This window comes from Rousettus aegyptiacus, unplaced genomic scaffold (assembly GCF_014176215.1).
Source record: "Rousettus aegyptiacus isolate mRouAeg1 unplaced genomic scaffold, mRouAeg1.p scaffold_m13_p_1, whole genome shotgun sequence".
Classification (NCBI taxonomy): Eukaryota; Metazoa; Chordata; class Mammalia; order Chiroptera; family Pteropodidae; genus Rousettus; species Rousettus aegyptiacus.
Genome location: NW_023416284.1, coordinates 30,483,701 through 30,503,846, shown reverse-complemented (window position 1 = coordinate 30,503,846; position 20,146 = coordinate 30,483,701). Strand labels below are relative to the sequence as shown.

The 20,146-nt window shown below is 40.8% G+C and overlaps 1 protein-coding gene across 8 annotated transcripts in view; it reads left to right on the top strand.

Moving 5' to 3' along the window:
* Window positions 1-20,146, top strand: part of MKNK1 (MAPK interacting serine/threonine kinase 1) — a 40,133-nt gene that overhangs the window by 2,688 nt on the left and 17,299 nt on the right. For 2 of the 8 annotated variants that reach the window (XM_016159090.2, XM_016159091.2), the window contains exons 2-4: window positions 6,087-6,274; window positions 15,555-15,656; window positions 17,848-17,945. In XM_016159090.2, coding sequence (XP_016014576.1) covers window positions 15,557-15,656; window positions 17,848-17,945 — 198 coding nt within the window. In that variant the 5' untranslated portion in view covers window positions 6,087-6,274; window positions 15,555-15,556. Of the gene's footprint in view, window positions 1-4,990; window positions 5,097-6,044; window positions 6,275-11,648; window positions 13,341-15,554; window positions 15,657-17,847; window positions 17,946-20,146 lie in introns of those variants that run through there. The other 6 variants (XM_016159094.2, XM_016159084.2, XM_016159089.2 and 3 more) reach the window with 5 other exon arrangements.

The following is a 20,146-nucleotide window of genomic DNA, read 5'->3' as shown; positions in this document are numbered from 1 at the left end:
CTCTTTGGTTTTATCCAATCTACTACATTGTTAACATAATATCTAACACTCATTGATTACTTAATATGTGGCAGATAACTGTTTTAAGTGCTTTATATGTAACATTTCAAAACTCTATTATATTGACTTGGAAATTAGGGCAGAAAGAAATCATTCAGATCTACTTTAGAGTCCCGAAACAGTGGTTTTAAATATAGTTTTAATGGCAGTCATCTCCCAACCAGTGGAGTAGAACAGTTCTCCGAAGAGCTGGCTCCCAGATCACCCTACCTGTGTGAGTGAAGGACATCCTCCCGGCAATGTCTCCCTGTACTCTGGAAAGATGTTTTGAGATGAGTCTTGACTGTGTTGAAAGAATGGTTGAAAGAATGAAGCAAGCCAACATGGTTATTAGTAGATCTTAGCTTTGAAATATTAGTATACTTTAAAAATGGCATATTTATCAAGTCAGACAGTAAATGCAGAGTTTTAGAATAAACTCACTCCAGGATCTTTCTGTAAATATTCCCAGTCAAGGATAGCAAGATTCAATTCGGTAAATACATATTGAGCTCTTGCTGGGTGCAAGACCCTGAAATTGAGAAATATACACAGAAGAACGTCACATTTCCTGCCCTTCTATAAGTAATCGTCTTCTCAGAGCCTTCTCCCTCTAGTGTAGTTGGGAAGGTAGATAAGTACATAAATAACTGACTATGGTAAATGTAGTAAAGAATGTAAGCAAAGTGGGAGTTTGGGAGTAGAAATCAATCCCAACATGACCAAAGGGAGTCTAGAGAAAGATTTCTGAAGGTGGAAAATTTATGCTGGGCCTTGGAGGAAGTTAATTCCTATGAGGAGCAGCTTGAGCAGTGGTCAAGAGGTGGAAATGAACAGATTGTGTGTGTGCATGCATATGTTCGTGTGTGTGTGTGTGTGTGTGTGTGTGTGTGTGTGTGTAAAGGAATGGACTTGGTGAGGAGGGGAAATAAGCTGAAATAGTGAGTTGTGGCCAAAATGTAGAGAAGAGTGGGGAGAAGAACAATAACATTTATCTAGTGTCTGCTCTGTTTTGTGGCTTACAATACGTGAGATGCTTTACCCACTGTAATTTAGTTAATCCTCACAATCCTGTAATATGGAGTGATTTATCCCCAGTTTAAAGATGAAGAAACCAGACCGCAGAAAGATTAAATGATTTGCCCAAGGTCAGGTAGCTAGCAGGTGGCAGAGCTCAGTCCAAACTGTGAGTGTTGGATTCAATGACCCACGTTCTTTTTATTGTGCTGCAAGGCTCCAAATGCCATGACATAGGGCTCTGTTTAGTGTGGCTGTGGGATGGAAGCTAGACTGGAGCAAAGAAGGTCCCAGAATGGTGACATCGATGAGGAGGCTGTCGGAATAATCCAGTTTAGGCTTATTGAGAACCACTGACCTACTGTGGAAACTACCTGCTCTAGGTCTGTTTGATTTAATATGTAAGCATTACAGCTGCTCCTGTAGTACCAAAAATCAGTGTATGGCCATCTTTAGCTGTTAGAAACTTAGAATCAGTTTACAGAGGCTGCTGGCTCTCTTCTATTTCAGGCATAGGTTCTGATGTAAGATGAGCAGTTCATTACAAAAGTGTCTAGGGAGAGACTCATTTGGCACATACTGTTTCTTCATTTTCTCACCCTCAAATTTAACAAGAATCCATAACGGAGGAAAGAGGACTACACTTGGAGTCAAAAGGCTGGCATTCAGGTCCTGGTTCTACTCATTATCATCCATGAGTCCTCCATCTCAGCCCTTTTCTGTAATATAGGGGGTATTTTGGTTCATTTCTGAGATTTCTTCTCTTACTAATGCATGTATTTAATTGCTCTTCTTGGTTTAGGGCAGTATAAGGAAGTAGCAGAGAATATGACCCTGGATTCAGAGAAACTAGGATTTAAATTCCAGTCTCTCATCCTTGTAGGGAGACAGTAGTTAGGTATATAGACTCCATAGTTGGACTGCCTGGGTTTGAGTCCTGACTCTATCACTTGCTAGCTTTGTGACTTAGGCAAGTTATTTAACCTTCCTGGGTCTCAGTTTCATTATCTGTAAAATGGGGATACAAATATCTATCTTATGAAGTTGGTATGAGGATTGAGATAACTTAAACACTTAGCACAGTACCTGGCACATAGTAGATGTTCAATGAATGTTAGCCCTAATAGTAATAATATTAACAATTATTATTAATGTCCAGTTGAGTATTGTATTTATAGAAACTATAATTATTAAGACCATTTTTCTTGCTGTTCTACTCTGACACTGTTCCTTCTCTTTCTTTCCATTGACCCATCAGGAATCTTTGAAACACTAGATATTTCCATCACAAAGTTGCAAAGCATAACATGAAAGAAAAGGCCTGTAGGAAAAGGGTCAATAAAAAGTCATTGACTCATTAGAAAATTTTACCTGACTTGTGTTTTCACCCACTTCTCTTCACAGTAAACGGGAACAGAGCAGCGTATTTATTCCATTTTGCACAGCCTTCAACAAAAGTGCTAAGCAAGACCCCTTTAATTCACTTGCCAAAAAGTATAATAACAGTATATCTGGAAAAGTGGTGCCTAATTTGGTTCTATTTCTCCACCTTAAACCCTTCTGGCCTTGACTTAAGTCATTTCTTCTTCCATTTTACATAAATATGGAAAAGTTCCTTCAGATTATAAAGGGAGGATGAGGTCAAGATTTTCTCATAAGAACCTTTTGTGTACTTAAAGCCAGAAAGAAGTTAGGCCTCATCTTTTCTCCAGGCTAAACAGCCTTGGTTTCTTTTACCTCCCTCTTAAAACCTATTTTCCATTGCTTGGATCTCATTGGTCATGCTGCTTTAGTTTCTCTTCAGTTTTTCTATTTCTTGGCAGTGACTCAGACTGTGCTTAGTCCAACTAAAACAGTTTAAGGGAAGAATAACTTCAGATGTTTCTATTCATTTAACATTTATCGAGTGTTTGCCTCGTGCCAGGCCTTGTGCTAGGTATAGGGGCCCAGAGATGAATCAGACTTAGTCTCCACCCTGTCTCTAGTTCACAGTCAAGGGGCAGATGTGCAATAAATTATTACAGGTACTGTGATTGAATTATGCACAAGCATAGGAAGCTGAATGGGGGCATCGATTGGAAATTGTTTAGCGCAATTCAGAAGAAACAGTCCAATTCAGAAGAAACAGTCCATTTTGCCTGGACTGTAGGTCAACACTTCTATAGAGGAGGGGTTAGACATAGTTGCAGGACAGGTGGTCTGGGGCAAGTTTGTGGAGGTCCTGAGTGACAGCACAGGAACTTGGTTATTCAAGAAGTGGTGGATGCCCATTGGAGGTGCTGGAGCAAGAAAGTGACAGGCTTAAATCTGGTTTTTTGGACCAAGGACAGGAATACCACAAGCCTTAGTCTTACCTGCCCACCACTGATATTTTCTGTCTTAAAAGTAATAGAATGAATCCCTTAATTGGATACTTAGTTTTGTTTACTCTAAAACTTCTATAGAAAGACTAATTCTTGAGCTCTGGAAAAATTTCATTCTGTATACAGCAGGAATTTTATGAAGATTTGGGAAAGAATTGGGTGCCCATCCTATATAAGACCCAGTGGCAGGCTAATCTCTAGATTTAGGGCCACATTCACCCTTCCCTAGCCCTATACCAAGAAGAGGTGCAGGAATGAGGAGAGGATTCCAGGACTCATCTGGGTATTTGGTAAGAAATGCTAAGGAGATTCAGGCAGTATGAGAGTCAGAAGTTCTGGCTAAGGAGGAAAAGATGGAATTTGGAATGGTGCCAGAAGGAATCAGGGCTAGTTAGGTACTTAGAATCTTGTGTCATATATCTGAAAACCTCCTACGTCACTAAGAATTTATTCCCTCCTGCTGCCCAGTTGTGGTTTACAGAGTGCTTTCCAAGAGCATGGCTGATCTGGGAAGCCATATTCCAAGCTTGAATAATAGTTACTATTTCTTGAGCCACTACTTTATGCCAGGCATTGTACCATGAACTTGATATACATTAGCTCATTTAATTCTCACAGCAACCCTATGATGTAGATGTTATTGCCCATTATATAGATGATGACAGTGAAACACAGAGAGGTCAAGTATTATGTTCAAGGCTACCTCATTAGCAGATGGGGCCAGAATCTCAATCTGGGCCCGAATGTCTAGAAAGCCTACGTGCTTCCTACTCTAGCCCTGGAATGGATCCAAATAGTAGAATAACACAAAGTCCATAAGGAATTCTGAGGGTTCTTTTTGCTGTAGACCTACTAGAGGTGGAAATGAACAGGTGTGTAGGTGTGTGTGGGGGGGGGGGGGGAGGAATGGAGGTGATGAGGAAGAGAAATTAGCTGGGTTGGCAAACACTGGCCTGTAGGCATATCTAGCTTACTACCAATTTTTGTATAGATTGCAAGCAAAGAATGCTTTTTACATTTTTAAATGGTTGGGATAAAATCAAAAGAAGATTACTGTTTTGCAGCATGAAAATTATGGGAAAATTCAAATTTCAGTATACGCAAATGAAGATTTATTGAAAGATAGCCACATCATTCATTTACATATTGTCTATGGCTGCTTTTGCTCTACAAAGACAAAAGTGAATAGTTGTGACAGAGACCATGTGACACAAAGCCTAAAAGATTTACTATCTAGCTTTTTACAGGACAAATTTGCTAACCTGTCCTATAGGCAACAAGAAGGGACCAAGGAGTTTAAACATGTGGCAAGACTAAAGGCAGAGTTGAAGCTCAGAGGTGTTCAAGGTTGTTTCCAGAAGTGTCGTGGCCATAAGGAGAAAGACTATAACTTGAACTCTTTTGGGCCCTGGAAATAGTTTCTTTGGGCCACAGAGATTTATTTGGGAATAAAAAGCATAATAGGAAGGATTATTCTATATACTAACATTCTCGGTTGGGCAATAAAGAAATATTTTGTGACGTAATTCACATATTTACTAGAGCCCCCCCCCCCTTTTTTTGTGTGCCAGATACTATGTTAGATGCTAGAAATACATAGATGAAAAATGTGTGTCCCTGTCTTTGAGGAGCTTACGGCCTAGTGGGAGAGCCACATATGCATATGTATCATCAGCTGTAAGTATTATAATAGTATACTGTGGGTTCAATTAAATGCTGGATGAAGTAGAAAAAAGTCAGGGACTGCTTCTGTAATCTCAGTAATTTGTGATGGGCTTTGAAGACAGAATAGGTGTTCTTTTCAAGGAGCTACATAACAGGCTGAGGGAAAGCCTAGCAGTATGAGTATTTAGAGCTTATGAGATAGGGGGAGAAAGAGAAATTAGAAATGATTTAAAGGTTCTGTTGCTGGGTGACTGGCAAAATAATATAATCTGATAAGGAAGGAAAGGAGGAAGGAGGCACTGGGTGGGGGCTGGGGATAAGTCCAATTTGGAACGTGTGATTTGAGGAAATGAAACACATTTGGCTTCTAGTTAGGAAACCTTTTTAGAAATTTTGGCACAAGGGCCTTGAATTCAGATTTAAACTACATTTTCAGAGCTTTTCCATTGGGAAAAGTGAAAGTACACAATCATGTTGTAGAGAAATTCACAAATCAACTTTGAGACAGGATAGGTAGAGCCATGAGATTAAAATAGAAAACTAGCAATTATTATACATTTGGCCTAAACCTTGTTCCTGTTCATGCTGCCTACTGCTCTCAGCATCTACTTTAATTTCTGGCTCTGTTGCCTCTTGCCTGTGAACACTGGACAACAGAGAAGTGTCAGCATTTACTTTCTGCCTGAGACTCCTCAGCAAACAGAGGTGTCCATATCTTCATCCAGGTCATTATTTTGGGGGGTTCTGGACTCGCACAATGGAAACAGAATCTGAAAACTTTTCCTGAGACTCTTGTTAAATCTTCAGGTGCTTAGTGTTAACGTTTTCAAATGCTCAAATATCTGATTTTAAACTTGGGAATTTTGTGATTGCCGTGTGTCTGTCTACTTTGTAATGTAACACATAGGTTTGGGGAACGCTTAGGTTGATCTTTTTATCTTCTTTGTTTTTTTTTTAAAGAAGCCAGCATTTTGAGGTCCTTTCTATTTCTACTTTTTGAAGATTTTCATGCCAGATATGAAGCTGAGGCCAATGGAGAACTGAAGAATGTCTGCTACGATCAGAGGCCATTGAAACACTTCCTGTGACTAGAAGGCAGCAATCCCCTGTCAAAAGCATTATTTCATTATTTCATTTTGAATTTCAAGTTTATAGAGGATTCGCTCTCCAAAAGTTGGGCAAACCTATAGGTAAGGTTGGATATCCATTTGTTCAGCCTTTTAGATTGCTTCAGGTTCAAATTATTTCCAGGGGAAGGGGTGTGTCAGAGATTTCAGCATTCAGTTTGGCAACTAGGATTAGCAAGGCTTCCTGGCATGCCTAAAACAGTTATTTAATAGGGAGGAGCACATTTCTACCAGAATAAAATGGGGAAGAGGCTCATAAGGAAAGCAATGCAGTAAGAAAAATGTATTATTTACTTTTAATTAAAAAGTAAAACAACCGTATTGTAACAAGACAAAATCAAATACAACGGAAGTATAAAAAGTAAAATTCTATACCCACCCAATTCCATTCTCCTAAATAACCATTGTTAATAATGGCTTGAGATGTATATTTTTAGTTTTTTTTTTTTAATTTATAATATATGTGACATTTATGATGGCGTTTGAAAGTGTTCTGAATGACACTCTAACCTGAGGTTTTGCCATGCCTGGAAGTTTATAAATAATGCCTCATTTGTAGATTGGATCAGATGAGGGCCGGCTGAAAATAGTTTGTAGCCTGACCTGTGAATTTTCATACTTTGCTGCTATGACACTCTTCTGCATCTGAAGTCTCCCAGTGACACACTGTCTTCCCCAACCAGCTTCCTCTCCTAAATTCTCCCTTGATTGATGGTACTACTGCTCTTACAGCTATTGGACTTTGGTTAATAAACATGTTTTGAGGTCCTCCTCTGTGCCTGGTTCTATACTAGGCAGTGGGCAGAGACAGATTAGACACAGAGGGTAGTAGGCTTTGACTCCTTCACTATGTCTAGTCATTTGACGGGACCAGGACCAGCTCTGCCTCTGTGACTTCATTCCCACACCTCTTTCTCTTCTTTTCTTTCCCTGCCTCAGGTATAGGCCTTCTTTGACTTGTTGCAGCAGCCTCACTCCACCCTCCAGTCCCTCTCCAGCCTCCAGTTTGTCCCACGCACATCACGACCAGTTTGATGGCCCTAAAACACATTCTACTTGTCCGTAGTCCCTCCCCGTTGTCTGGAACATTGGTTCACAAGTGTGCTCTGTAAACCTTGGGGCCTTGGAAACCCTTTCAGAGTATCTACAAGGCCAAAACTATTTTCATAGTACCGAGATGTTATCTGTTGTTGCAAAGCAACAGTGGGCAAAACCGCTGGTGCCTTAGCACCAGTCAAGGCAGCGGCACCCAACTCCACTAACAGTCACTGTGCTCTTCACTGCTCCACACTCAGTTTTTTAAAAATGCCATTTTCACTTAAGAATGTTCTTGATAAAGCAATAAGAATTATTGATTTTAAAGAATCCCAACCCTTGAGTATACATCTTTTTAATATTCTGTGTGACAAAAGGGGAATGCTCATAAAGCACTCTGCTGCCTACCAGAAACCAGTGGTGGTCTCAAGGAAAAGCACTTGCAGGATACTTGAATTGCAAGCTGCACTAGCCACCATTTTCATTTTTACTTGAAAGAATAATTGACTAAAGTGAGGCTGGAAAGTAGATAGGGACCAGATGTTGGAGGGCCTTGTAGGCCCTAAGCTTGGGTGATCTGACTTCGGTCTGCCTTTTTCAGCTTTTTATACTGTCTTGCTCACACAAATCCAATCCTTTAGTCCTTTACTCCTGCTTATTATTTTGTTATTGTTCTTTTTTTTTATTGATGTATAATCGACATAAAACATTATACTAGTTTCAGGTTTACAACATAATGATTCAATATTTGTATGTATTACAAAATGATCGCAAATCTAGTTAATATCCACCATCTCACAGTTACAGAATTATTCTTTCTTGTGAATGAGCACTTCTAAGATCTACTCTCCTAGCAACTTTCATATATAAAATACAGTATTATTAATTATAGTTGCCATGCTGTACATTACATTGACATGACTTATTTATTTTATAACTGGAAGTTTGTACCTTTCGACTCCCTTCCCCCATTTCACCCACTCCCCACCTCTGGCAATCACCAATCTGTTCTCTGTATTCTGAGCTTAGTTTTATTTTTTTGTTTTGTTTTGCTTTTATTTTTATTTTTTTATTTCATACAATATTTGTCTTTCTCTGACTTATTTTACTTAGCATAATAACCTCAAGGTCCATCCATGTTGTCTCAAATGGCAAGATTTCATTCTTTTTATGGCTCAATAATACTCCACTGTACATTTATATATACCACATTTTCTTTATTCATTCATCTGCCAAAGGACTTTTAGGTCATTTTCATATCTTGGCTATTGTAAATAATGTAAATATTTCAATGAACATGGGGGTGCATATATCTTTTTGAGTTAGTGTTTTTGTTTTCGTCAGATAAATACCCAGAAGTAGGATTGCTAGTTTTATTGTCTTGCTTACTATTTCTTAAACACACACTTTTTTTTACCCCTCTGCTCTTCCTCTTGTCATACCTTTCATCAGGAGATGCAGTGACAATTCTGAAGGCTGCTTGTGATCCCAGCATCAGAACAGAGGAAAGAGGGTGGTGGGCCTGAATCTAGACCCTGTGCCTCTGAGAATCTTACTGTCCCAGCCCTTTTTGAAGCCTGTTGTGAATCACTACCCTGCTGGCACCTTAGTGGGCCTCAGACTTCTTTTACTGTAGTTGAGTGAGATGCTATAATCTGTGTAATGCTGCCCACCCAGCTTTGCTATAGACGAGACTCTTGGGAAAACCTGTGAAGTATCTTAGCCCCTGAAATCATGCTTACAGATCATCCTTTGATTAAGCTGATTTCACAGCTGGCTCCTTTCATCCATCATGTGTTAAATTTGACTACCTTCCGTTTGAGTGTACCCTTTCCTTGATCTTGTCCCCTACGTAGTAACGATATCATCAGAAACCAGATCACCCCACTAATGGGTCTGACAGAAGAATATAGCTTTGTACCTAATAGAAGAATTGCCATGAAATAATGTGATTGGGCTGGTTTGTAGTTCATCCTACATAATGTGACAAAACATAAAATAGAAAGCTATCTCAGAGCAAGAAGAAGGAAATTCTGATAAATTAGGTTCCGATTAATATAATAATGATAAGGTAGTAATAATACCCCTGTATTTATGTAAACAAGAGCAGTGCTGCCCAACCTTTTTGACATCATAGCACATGTAGAAAATGATATTGTTCAGCCTGATGAGAAGATCAGTATCTCATTCACAGCACATCAGTCGGGAAGCTGTGTGCTAAGGTTTCTAAGTAAAAGCATTCTTGCCGGGGCCTGGCTAACTCTGGCCACCCCCTTTTGCCTTTCAGCATTAATGTTTAAATATATTATTTCTGAACCAGACGATCTAGATTTAAATCCTAGCTCTGCCACTTACTAGCTATGTGATCATGGGCATATTTACTTAATCTCTTTGTACCTCAGTTTCTTCTTTTATAAAACGTGGATAATAATTATACTTACATCATAAAATTGTGAAGATTAAATAAGTTATTATATGTAGAATGTCACATTTGTAAAGTGCTTAGAAGATTGCCTGGCATATGGTGAGTACCGTATAAGCATGTGCGTACTCTAATTACTAGTAGTAGTGTTCAACTACTATTATACTACTTCAGAAAAGTAAATATTTGGGACCCAGTTTCCCCAGGCTCCTGATTGCCTTCTCTTCTGCCTCATTTTTCTTAGTCTTGTCCTCTTTTCTAAGACTGTCCATCTCCCTTTCCTTCGTTGCCTCAGTTTCCTTTCATTTTCTTAGGTCTTCATTTGTTTGGAGGCCTTCGGCCAGCTGATGACTGAGAAAGCAGCTGAATTGATTATTATACTAATCAGCTTACTCTCACCATTATTTCTTCTCTAGAAAGTTCTTGAGACTAAGGGATATAAGTCTTACAGGTTGGGTAGAGGAGTGAACCATAGACCCTGAAAAGAACTCCGAGTGGCTGGGAGAGGAGCATAAGCTAAGTTAGCTGAGCTGAGTTAGCCAGCAAAGTCTTGTTCTTAGTGGGAAAATGATCATCTTTGGTATCATATACCAGATATAGGAGCTGGTTACTTCTTTGTAGACTCTACCAAAATATGGAGAACAGAACTGGTGACTTTGAGGGTATTATGGCTCATAAGACTTCATGGAGAAATGACACAGTTCTTTCAGAAGGGGAACCTTGGGGTCAGCTTGGGTGAAAATAGCGAATCGGTACTTTCATGTCGGGAATATGAATTGCCTTTGTTGTCCCACTGGGACTAGAGCCCCTTCTCATATGTTCTGTGAGTTCTCTGGGGCCTTCTCCCCATGTGGGAGCCAGGTTAGTTGGTGGATCTGTATCTTTAACAGCTACTACACTAACTGTACAATAAATACTTGTTGACTAACAGGTTTTACAAAAAATGGGTATGCATCCCTACTCCTATTTTAATGGAGGAAACAAGATAAACTTATGCCTAGGAATAGAAACATTTATTACAATTGATTATGATAATGAGGAGGAGGGGGAGGAGGAGAAGGAGAATAATACTATGATGGTGAGACTGAATATGATCTGCCTCTGCTTACCTCTTTGGCTTATTTGTTGTCACTCCCCCACATACTCTGTGCTCCAGCGAGCCTGGATGGTTTGCAGTGGCCCTGATCAGCCATCTCCTTCAGGCCTTAGCACATGCTCTTCCTCTGTCTCTCCCCAGCCCCATCCTGGCCAAGTCCCACTCATCCTTCAAGTTCCAGCTTAGCCGTCCTTTCTCTGGTTACCAGACTGAGTTAGATGCCTCTTTTCTGCTCTATAGCACCTGGTATTCCCCTGTCACAGCACTTGTTCATCTATATTGAAACTTGTCCACTATTTTACATGTCAACAGATTTAAATTCCATAAGGGTAAAGACTATGTCTTCTCTTATATTCTCACTGTCTAACACTGGACAATTAGTTGATGCTCAGTATATACAGCATGTGTGTAATAAAAAGGTAAGTGATCTGTGCTTTCACTTCTAGGTTCTTATTTTTTATCCTCACAACAGCCTTGTGATATAGGCAGCCCAGGCCTTACTGTGACCTCATTTTGTACATAAAGACAGATACTCAGAGAAGCTAAGCAACTTGCCAAAACTCATGCAGTGGTGGAAAGTCAGGATTTAAACAGGTGTCCTTTAGGCTTGAATGTTCAAGGCATTGTTTTGTCTTTATGCTTTTTCTTTTAAAAATAACATTTAAAAATGTAAAAATTTAAATAGTATTTGTCGTTTTTCAAGATTATAAAAATAATATCTTCAAGGAACCAATATTACTGAAACATTTTTCTTCTCTAATGTTGAATTTCAATACAGAGAAATTTAGATGTGGTTTTTAAAACTGTATAATCAGATTTTATATGTCAGTGTGCATTAGAGAAAAATTATTGTGTATTTTATTGAAAAATAAATCTTGACTAAAATAATAGCATAAAAAGTAATAAATTTTATTTTATATAACTTTGAGAATACTGAAAGATACAAAGAAGAAAATAAAAATCACCCCAGCATGCAGAGAAAATGACTATACATTATAAATGGCCTGGATTTGAAAGGGCAGCATTGAGTTTGAATCCCAGTTAAGCCACTAATTAAATGTTTGACATTTAGTAGATAATTTAACTTCTGAGCCTGTTTCCTCACTTGAAATATAGTTAAATATTTACCTCTTAGGATTATTTTAAGAAGTAGAGATAATGTATGTAAAATACCTAGCATGCTGCCTGGCTCATAGTAGGCACTCATACGTTGTAATGGTATTAACATTTTTGTGTATTTCTATACAGTCTTTCTACTCTGTTGTGTGTGCATACACATATTTTTTTTAAGTGCATTTATAGTAAGTATATCACTGGGTCCTCACAGGGTTTCTAGAAAAGGCAGATATTATTTTTAAACCTATTCTGTGGGTGAGGAAATAGAGACTCTAAGAGGCAAAGTAACTTGGCCTTGATGCTGTGTCTGGTACTATCTGAACCAGGACTTTCACTTTGGCCTCTTCAAGCTGAGCCATGTGCCTCCCCTGTCAGCAGTGTGCTTCCTTTCCAGCTCCACCTCCAGCAATAAACAAATGGTGGATCATCCAGCTCCACCCAAGAGGAAGGCAAAGGCTGGACGCAGTGTAAGTGCTGGGAGCCTCCACACCAGCTGCAGTCTGTCTGAAAACAAAAGAAGAGCTCACTTCCTTCTCTGAAATAACAAGACACATTGCTCAATCCTATAGCAAGAAACAGGCCTCTTGCTAGAAAGTTAACCTTCTTGGTCATAGTGCTCTTTTTGAGAGGAAGTTTATCAGGAATTCATAGAACTGAACAGCCTTACTCTGCGTTGTCTGTGGGGCAGTGGCATACCCACATTTCTTTCATTGTGTTCACTTAGTATTTAAGGAACTTAGGGGACACGCACAGAGATGTGCATCATTTCATATCATTTTCATTTCAGCGCGTGTTTCCTGATGGCTGGTATATATGTCTGACAATGAGCCATGACTTATAGGAAATACAGAAATAAACAAGTGATAGTCCTGGTCTTTAGGAACATTGGGGAGGCCACAAAAATCAGTGCTCTCATAGTATTTCCAGCAGTGTGTTTGGAACAGAGGATGGAGCACAAACTCGTAGTTATGTGTGTAGTGATACCATCTGTTTCTATAGAACCTAACGATATTTGCACAAACCTTAAATCATTCAAAGAGAAGAAGACTTTTGAGATGGATTTTGATGGCTCAGAATTCTTAGGCCAGGGAAAGGAGGTGAGCTAAGGACCAGCTTGATTGTGGAACATTATACCCTGAAGAAGCTTTTACCAAATGATTGCATGCCTAATAAATTAAGGCCCCTCAGACCCTGCTAGTGATAAAATAGAGAGTATGGGCAGGCTCCAGAGGGAGAACTGTCAACCCCTTCATAAGGTTATGACACCTCACCTTTCCCCTCCACCCATGTAAACAGGGAAGTTAAGCATGTTTTTTTCACTTCACTATCTTCCTACATTTTTTTCTTCCTAGTTTCAAAAAACAGCTCTCCTTCAACAAGTTCTGTTTCCAAGGGAAGTCTTAACCATTTGTCCCTTCTGGCGTACCCTCTTCCAATGAAATCCATGCAGAATAGACCAGGTACTCTATCTTTTCGTGTGTGAAACCATAAAATCTAATCTTGAGCGTGCAGCAGTGCTCAGAGATATGCTTCTTCCACAAGAGGCTCCCTCAGCTCTGCTGTGGCAAAAACCAAGTATAAATGGCAGCTAACAGGGTTTTCTAGCTAGAGTCGTAAGTATGTCTGAGCATCCCCTGTGAATTATAATACTGCTAGCCCTCTTGCTGCTCTTCGACATTGCCTGCCTGTTGGCTGTTTTGCCTGTCCTTAGGCCCTCCATCAGAATGTGGGATGGGGAAGGAGAAAGAGAAGTGAATCCAAAATCTGTCCACTCTGCACTCGGCTCACAGTGCTCATGAGAAAATAGATGGGGACAAGGGTTGACACTGGACTGCACACTAGGGCAGGGCAAGAGGGATAGTGGTCCTTCCTTTTCAGCCTGCCATCACAATGGCCAGTGCCCCCTCCCTGAGCTCCTGAAAATGAGTGATGCTATATTTATTTCTGTAGAATTTCTCACTATGTTGAGCAGCTTTTTTCCTTTTAATAAGCCTTGGTGAGAGTGGATACTTGGGTGCCAGTATTTAAGTTTAGTTCCTTGAATATATAGTGTGTTGCAGTCCCCAGATATATCTTGTGCTTGAAGCTTTTGGCTAAGTAATATTTTGAGATCCTTTTTAGATTCCTTTTATTCGTGTGTTTATCTGGTCTGTAAAGTATAATGAAAATCTGCTGTCATCAGGTCCTAGAGACGGAAGGAAGAATGCATCTAAATTGAGCTGTTAGACACTTGGCTACCCTAACCATGCTTCCTGGATTGTGGTGTTGAAAAGGGCTGTCATTCTCTGTGCTTTCTCCTAATAGCTGTTTGTACTTGCTTCTGAGAACAGTGTATAGAAGACATGCATTGGCTCTAATCAGTCTTTCTGAGCAGACTTGCCATTTCTCTGATCACGTTCAGCTGGGGTCCTCTGAGAAGAGAGTGGGCCTTTTCCCTCAATGGGCTAAGAGCCAGCTTCCATTTCACAATCTCTCAGAAAAAAAAAAAAAAATCCAACAACCCAGAGCCTGTGTTTATTAAAGGCTGGTCTAGAAGTCTCTCACATGGTATGCCCCATCAGCACTCGAGTGCCTCTATTTTAGAAGGATGTAAAGGTTTAATCACCCTGGTGGGGATTTAGACCCAGAGACTTCAGAGAAATCTTATTATTTCTAACTGCAGGCAAAGAGTATTAAAGCTCCACTCTGGATCAGGGGCATGACATGTTTTATAAGTAATTTATCTTTAACAGGGGAAGGCCCTCACTAGAGTGTCTTAGAAACAGTACTGTGATTGGGCACTGGCTCATTGTTCCTCTATTTCTCTTTCCCCTACTCAGTCTCCTGCTTACTCTTTCTGTCCCTGCGTTTTCCTGCCCAGTCTGACCAATGTTTGAATATCTCCCTCCCAAATCCTCCCTTTAACGAGGGGTGGCAGGCGCTTGCCCATGAGAGAAAATAATGTTTTTGCAATAAACGACCTCTTCCAGCAGTCTGGTATAGACCTGAGGCCTGTCAACTGTAGATTCCTAAATGGACCTTACCTGCATCCTGTCAAATAAGGAGCTGAGGAGGGAAGGGTATGCTCTGGCTCCACAGGCACTCAGGTCTGTGCTCTTGGACATGAAGTCATCTAGGGCCATCCTCAATCCCATCCCCTGCCCTATTGTACTTCCGCAGAGGCAGTCTCTCTTGAAGGCCTTTTGACTCCTGGTGTACAACCACACAGGGATGTTACAGAGCATGTGATTTCATTTGTATGGACCCCCGTCCCAACCTCACCCTCCTTCTTGCTTAGCTCCCTGGGTCCTGCCTTTCTGGTGCTGAGGCTGGCAGACATGACAGGCGAGATTCTGCTTATGGATTCATTGTACTGTTTCAGGACTGTAGTTTGACTGGTGGCAGCTCTAAATCCATGTGCTAATGAGCTTGGTTAAAGCAGGCTTCTGCTATCCTCTTTTAATCTGGCCTGTCTATCTGAGTTCCTTTTCACAGTTAATGATCTTCTGTAATGATTTTGCCTTTAGTTTTGCCTCCTGGGTCAAAACAGATCAATAGTCCTCACAGATATTTAAAAACTATCAGTGTGAAGCTCTTGGGTCATCCTTCCTTTTTAATTTTTTTTTTTTTTCTGGATGAAGGTATAGCTTGATCAATACAGTGATACTTCCCTTACCTCTCCTCTTTTCTCCCAGAGATGGGCAGCAGCGAACCCCTTCCCATTGCAGGAAGTGACAAGAGAAAGAAGAAGAAGCGGAAGGCCCGGGCCACTGACTCCTTGTCAGGAAAGTTTGAAGGTGGGTGATACAAGTCTTAGATCAGAGCCTGTGGCTCTGCAAGCATGAGAGGAGCATCCTGGAAGCCCATGGGTCTAGATCACAGGGCCTGTATCATCTTGAAGCCAGTGCATGGTTATGTGTGTGATAGGGATGAAAGTCAGGAGCGAGAATGTTTTCACAAAGGAGTGACAGGGAGAGGTGAGGCAGGGCAGGGCGGGGGGAGGCAACACAGGGATGGGATGATGCACAGGCCTCCTAGGAGTGGCTTCAGCCCTTCATCAGGGGACAGAAAAATCAATCTGTCAGAGTTATACATGAAGTAAGGTGGCCTAGTGTGTTTCATCTTCTTTTCAGATGTGTTCTTGCCCTCAGCCGTCCCTGGTGGGGCTGCTGAGAGGTAGAATAACCATGAAAGAGACAGAGAGAGCCCTGAGGGCCATGGCTGCAAATAAAACCTCAGTCTTCTGTAAGCAAAGGACTTGACTCCTAGAGATTGTAGCTACTCGTGCAGTATGAGTTTGACTCCATTTTGAGTGAATATTGTGTTCAGGGGCTATAGGGTCCTCAGACATTTTGAGAACATTCTGTGTGTGAGGCACTAGGTTCAGTGCGGGTCCTCTTATCCTGGGTCTGTGATGGGACGAAGTGAACCATTGGACACTCATGTAAAGGACTGAAAGAATCAGTAGCTACTCCTATGAGTGACATGCCCCCTTCATCTATTTTGTTTCTTCCATGTGAGACCTGAAATAGCTTCCCTTCATGGTCTCTCTTTCCAATATTGCAGAAACACTAATGAACCTACTGTGGAGTGGTTCTAATAACAAGCCCTTTATGAGTCAGGAATATTGGACCTCCAACCACCAACCTATCTTGATATTTGTAAAAGGCTGATACCAAAGCGTCCGTTGTGAATGAGACATGTCATTCAAAATACAAACAATAGTGTATATTCTTATAAACAGCTGTAAGGCCAAGCCATAATGAAACCAAGAAGGTACTTAATGCAGGGTTTTGTCTGTTTCTTTGCCTTTAACTCAAACAGTAGTTGTGGGGGAGGGGGGCAGGATTGGGGATAAGAGGAGGAGGGATGGACAAAAGTCCCAAGGTTTTTAGAATAGTTTTCAAATCAACAGGACTTGCTCTTTCAATGAACATGAGAGTATTTTCTGTTATTCAGGGATGGTTTGTGCAATTATAGGGCTTCTCATGACTCAGTGATAAAATCTAATTTCTTGATTAAAAAGTATTCCACTCAGTCTGTGGGTTTACGTGCTAGGCTGCCTCAAGAGGAAGAAGCTGAGGAATGGAGGCCAGGGGAGGAGCAGGTCAGCTTGGCAGAGGCCCTGGTGGGGCTGTGGCTTCCTTTGGAAAGGGCTCAAAGAGCTTGTGCTATTTGTGAGCTTGGGCAGGTCACCTAAATGTTCTTTCAACTCAGGCCTATAACTCTTTTAGAACCACTCTGACTCAGCACCCTAAAAACCTCGAGGCATCTGTTTGCATCTACATCTGTCTCCTGTTTCCTGTGGGTGACTTCTGGAAACTTGTCAAAAACCGCCAGTGACTTCCTTTGTATGTGATATAAAATAAAACAGTGCTTTATTCCCTTTTGTACTACCAATGCCTAGCACAGAGTTGGGTACATAGTAGGTGTTCAGCAAATGAGTAAGTGAACATATGATGCACATTCAAGTCACACCCCTTCTATGAGGATTCCCCCAGATTCCCTGAACAGATATAACCTTTCCCTTCCCAGGCTCCTTTTTACTGTGTCTAGTCTCTCTATGATAGTACTTCCCACTGCCTGGTTTATTCTGGAGTCACTTGTGTACATGTCTGTATTCCCCCACTGGACTGCTATCCTCAAAGGTCAGGGACTACATTTTATTCCTCGCTCTGGCGCTGTTATGTGTCTCATATGCTGTCTGGCACATAGTAGGAGATCAGGGAGTGGTGTATGCCTGATCTCCTTCACTGACCTCATCTCTAAAATAGGAAAAAGGATGCCTTCAATGTAGTCTGGTGTTGAGAAACTGAGTCCTGAGATGACCAGAAAAGCAAATGGTCTTCCTCATCACTGAGTGCTGTGGAGTCATCATGTGCCTGTGTTGTCAGAACAGGAGAGCTGAGTGATGGAACTTCTTTCCATCTTAGCTTGCAAAAGGAGACTGACTCATCTTGTTATTCCTGTCATTCATTTCACTTCTAGATATGTACAAGCTGACTTCTGAATTGCTTGGAGAGGGAGCCTATGCCAAAGTTCAAGGTGCCGTGAGCCTGCAGAATGGCAAAGAGTATGCTGTTAAAGTGAGTGTCTCATCTGGATGCCAGGCTTTACTTTGCAAATAGTCCTAAACCAAATAAACTTTGTATTCCCCAGTATAGTAGCTCAATAAAAATTGGGGCTCCAAAGCTGTGTTCACTGGATTAAAATGTTGGTTTTTCTACTTACTTGCTGTGTAACATTGGGAAAATTACTTACCCTCTCTGTCCTTCAGTTTTCTCATCTGTAAAATGGACGTAATAATAGAATCTATATAGTATTGTTGTGAGGATTAAATAAGTTAATATGAGTAAAGTGCTTAGAACAATGTCTGGCTTGTAGCAAAGCTCGTAGCAATGCCTACTTTTTATTACTCTGACAAATGAAGTTAGCTTCAGGGAGTAGACTGCCATTAGTGGAATTAGAAGGCCTACCTGAATCTCTGTTTTGACGAACTACTATTGTTTTACTTTGGGCAAGTCACTGAACCTCCTTGAGCTTCAGTTCCCATATCTCTAAAATGAAAGTAATCATACCCACCCTTCCTATTTCATGGAGGGGTTATGAGGATGAAAGCTGAAATGAACTGATAGAGACATTTTACAAATTACAAAATGCTGTACAAGGGGTGTACAGTATCATGATAATAAGGATGGAGCACTCAGCTGTGGGCAGGAGAGGTGGCTTTTAGCTGTGTGTCCTTGGAGTGGCTCACTTCACCCCTCTGTGCTTCCATTTGCTGACTCCCCATGGAAGAAGGGATGGATCTAGAACCACAGTAATTCTCAAGAGTGGTCCCTGCACCACGGTCTTTGTGTTTTTACCAAGTTACCTAGGTGATTCTGATATCCCTCAAAGGTTGAGAACCACTGATCTAGAAACAAGGTCTCATTAAATCCAAGAGGGGAAATTCAAGCTGATTTTAAGACATCCACCTGAGCCACTAGGTCTAAACACTGCTTCATATGGGAAAACCCATCCAAATTAACTCCTTAAAGAAATGTTTCTTTTAACCAATGGGCCATAGTTTTAGCTGTGGTTTTATAAAGGAGAACTCTTCTGCTAAGCCACGTTCCTTTTTGCTGGGGTGTTGCTTCATATAGAAACAAGCACTCCCTCAGTTCCTTGTTGGAAATAGATCAGTAAAAATTATAAGTAATTTTTTAAAAAAATTTGCCTAAGCATGGTAAAAACTACAAATGTAAATTAATTTTAAAAGATCTGAATATATGGATGACAGACCTATTTCTTTAAGGTTGGATTACAAGAGAAAAACCCAGCCCTTCTTCCATACTCCCTCGTATCTTTGGCCAAACACTGGACTCTAGCTTGGCTTTCCCTACCAGCTTCTACCTGATAAGTTATAGAGTCTCAGGGTGAGAATGGAATTTCAAGATAATTTAGTCCTGAATTTTCTCTGTAACTCCTCAAATAGTTGTTCGTGTTCAGCTCCCCCATCTCTAGTAGCAGGAGTCCATTACCTCCTTGGAGAAAATTATACAATTGCTAGATAGCTTGCCTGCTAGAAATTTCCTCCTGACTTATCTGAAATGCCTGGTGAACGAACGAAGTGAATAGCTTCTGTGGCCTAGCACTGCCCCTCACTGACTACTCAGAAAATGGGTCCAGTGGTTTACTAACAGATGTGGACTTATTTAGAAAATTACATCGGTCATGGGTGTTGGTGCTGCAACATATTGGAGAAGTTGGAAGCATTCTACATAGCGTTCTTGGAATGAGGGGACAGGAGGATATCACCATCTGCTGCCCACTCTGCACGTAGAACTGTAAAGCAGAGCCAGCTCTGTAGAAGACTTGCTCACAGACTCTACTTGCAATAATTCAAGGCTCTAAATGGGTCCATAGAGCTGTTCAGAGCTAGCCAGTCCCTGCGTAAATCACCTGTCATCTGTTGGCTCACCCATTTCTTCACTCAGTACTTGCCAAGAATCTCAGGGTGGGAAAGGAGAGCAGCCTACAGTATTGTAGGAGACACAAGGCATTTAGGTTCTCTGAGAGAAGCCAGATATGATATAGGCAGGTGTAGGATAGCAAGGGTTTCGGAGGCAGCTCTGGGCTTGAGATTCAGCCCTGCCACCTATCAGAGCTATGGGCAAAATGCTTTACCTCTTCCTGTCTTTTGGGGTTGTGTTATAAGGGTTAACTGAGATTATTTACCTAAGTGACTGAAGACAGTGTCTTCCAAAGGATAAATTCTCAGAAGAACTTCAGAGGTGGCATCTAA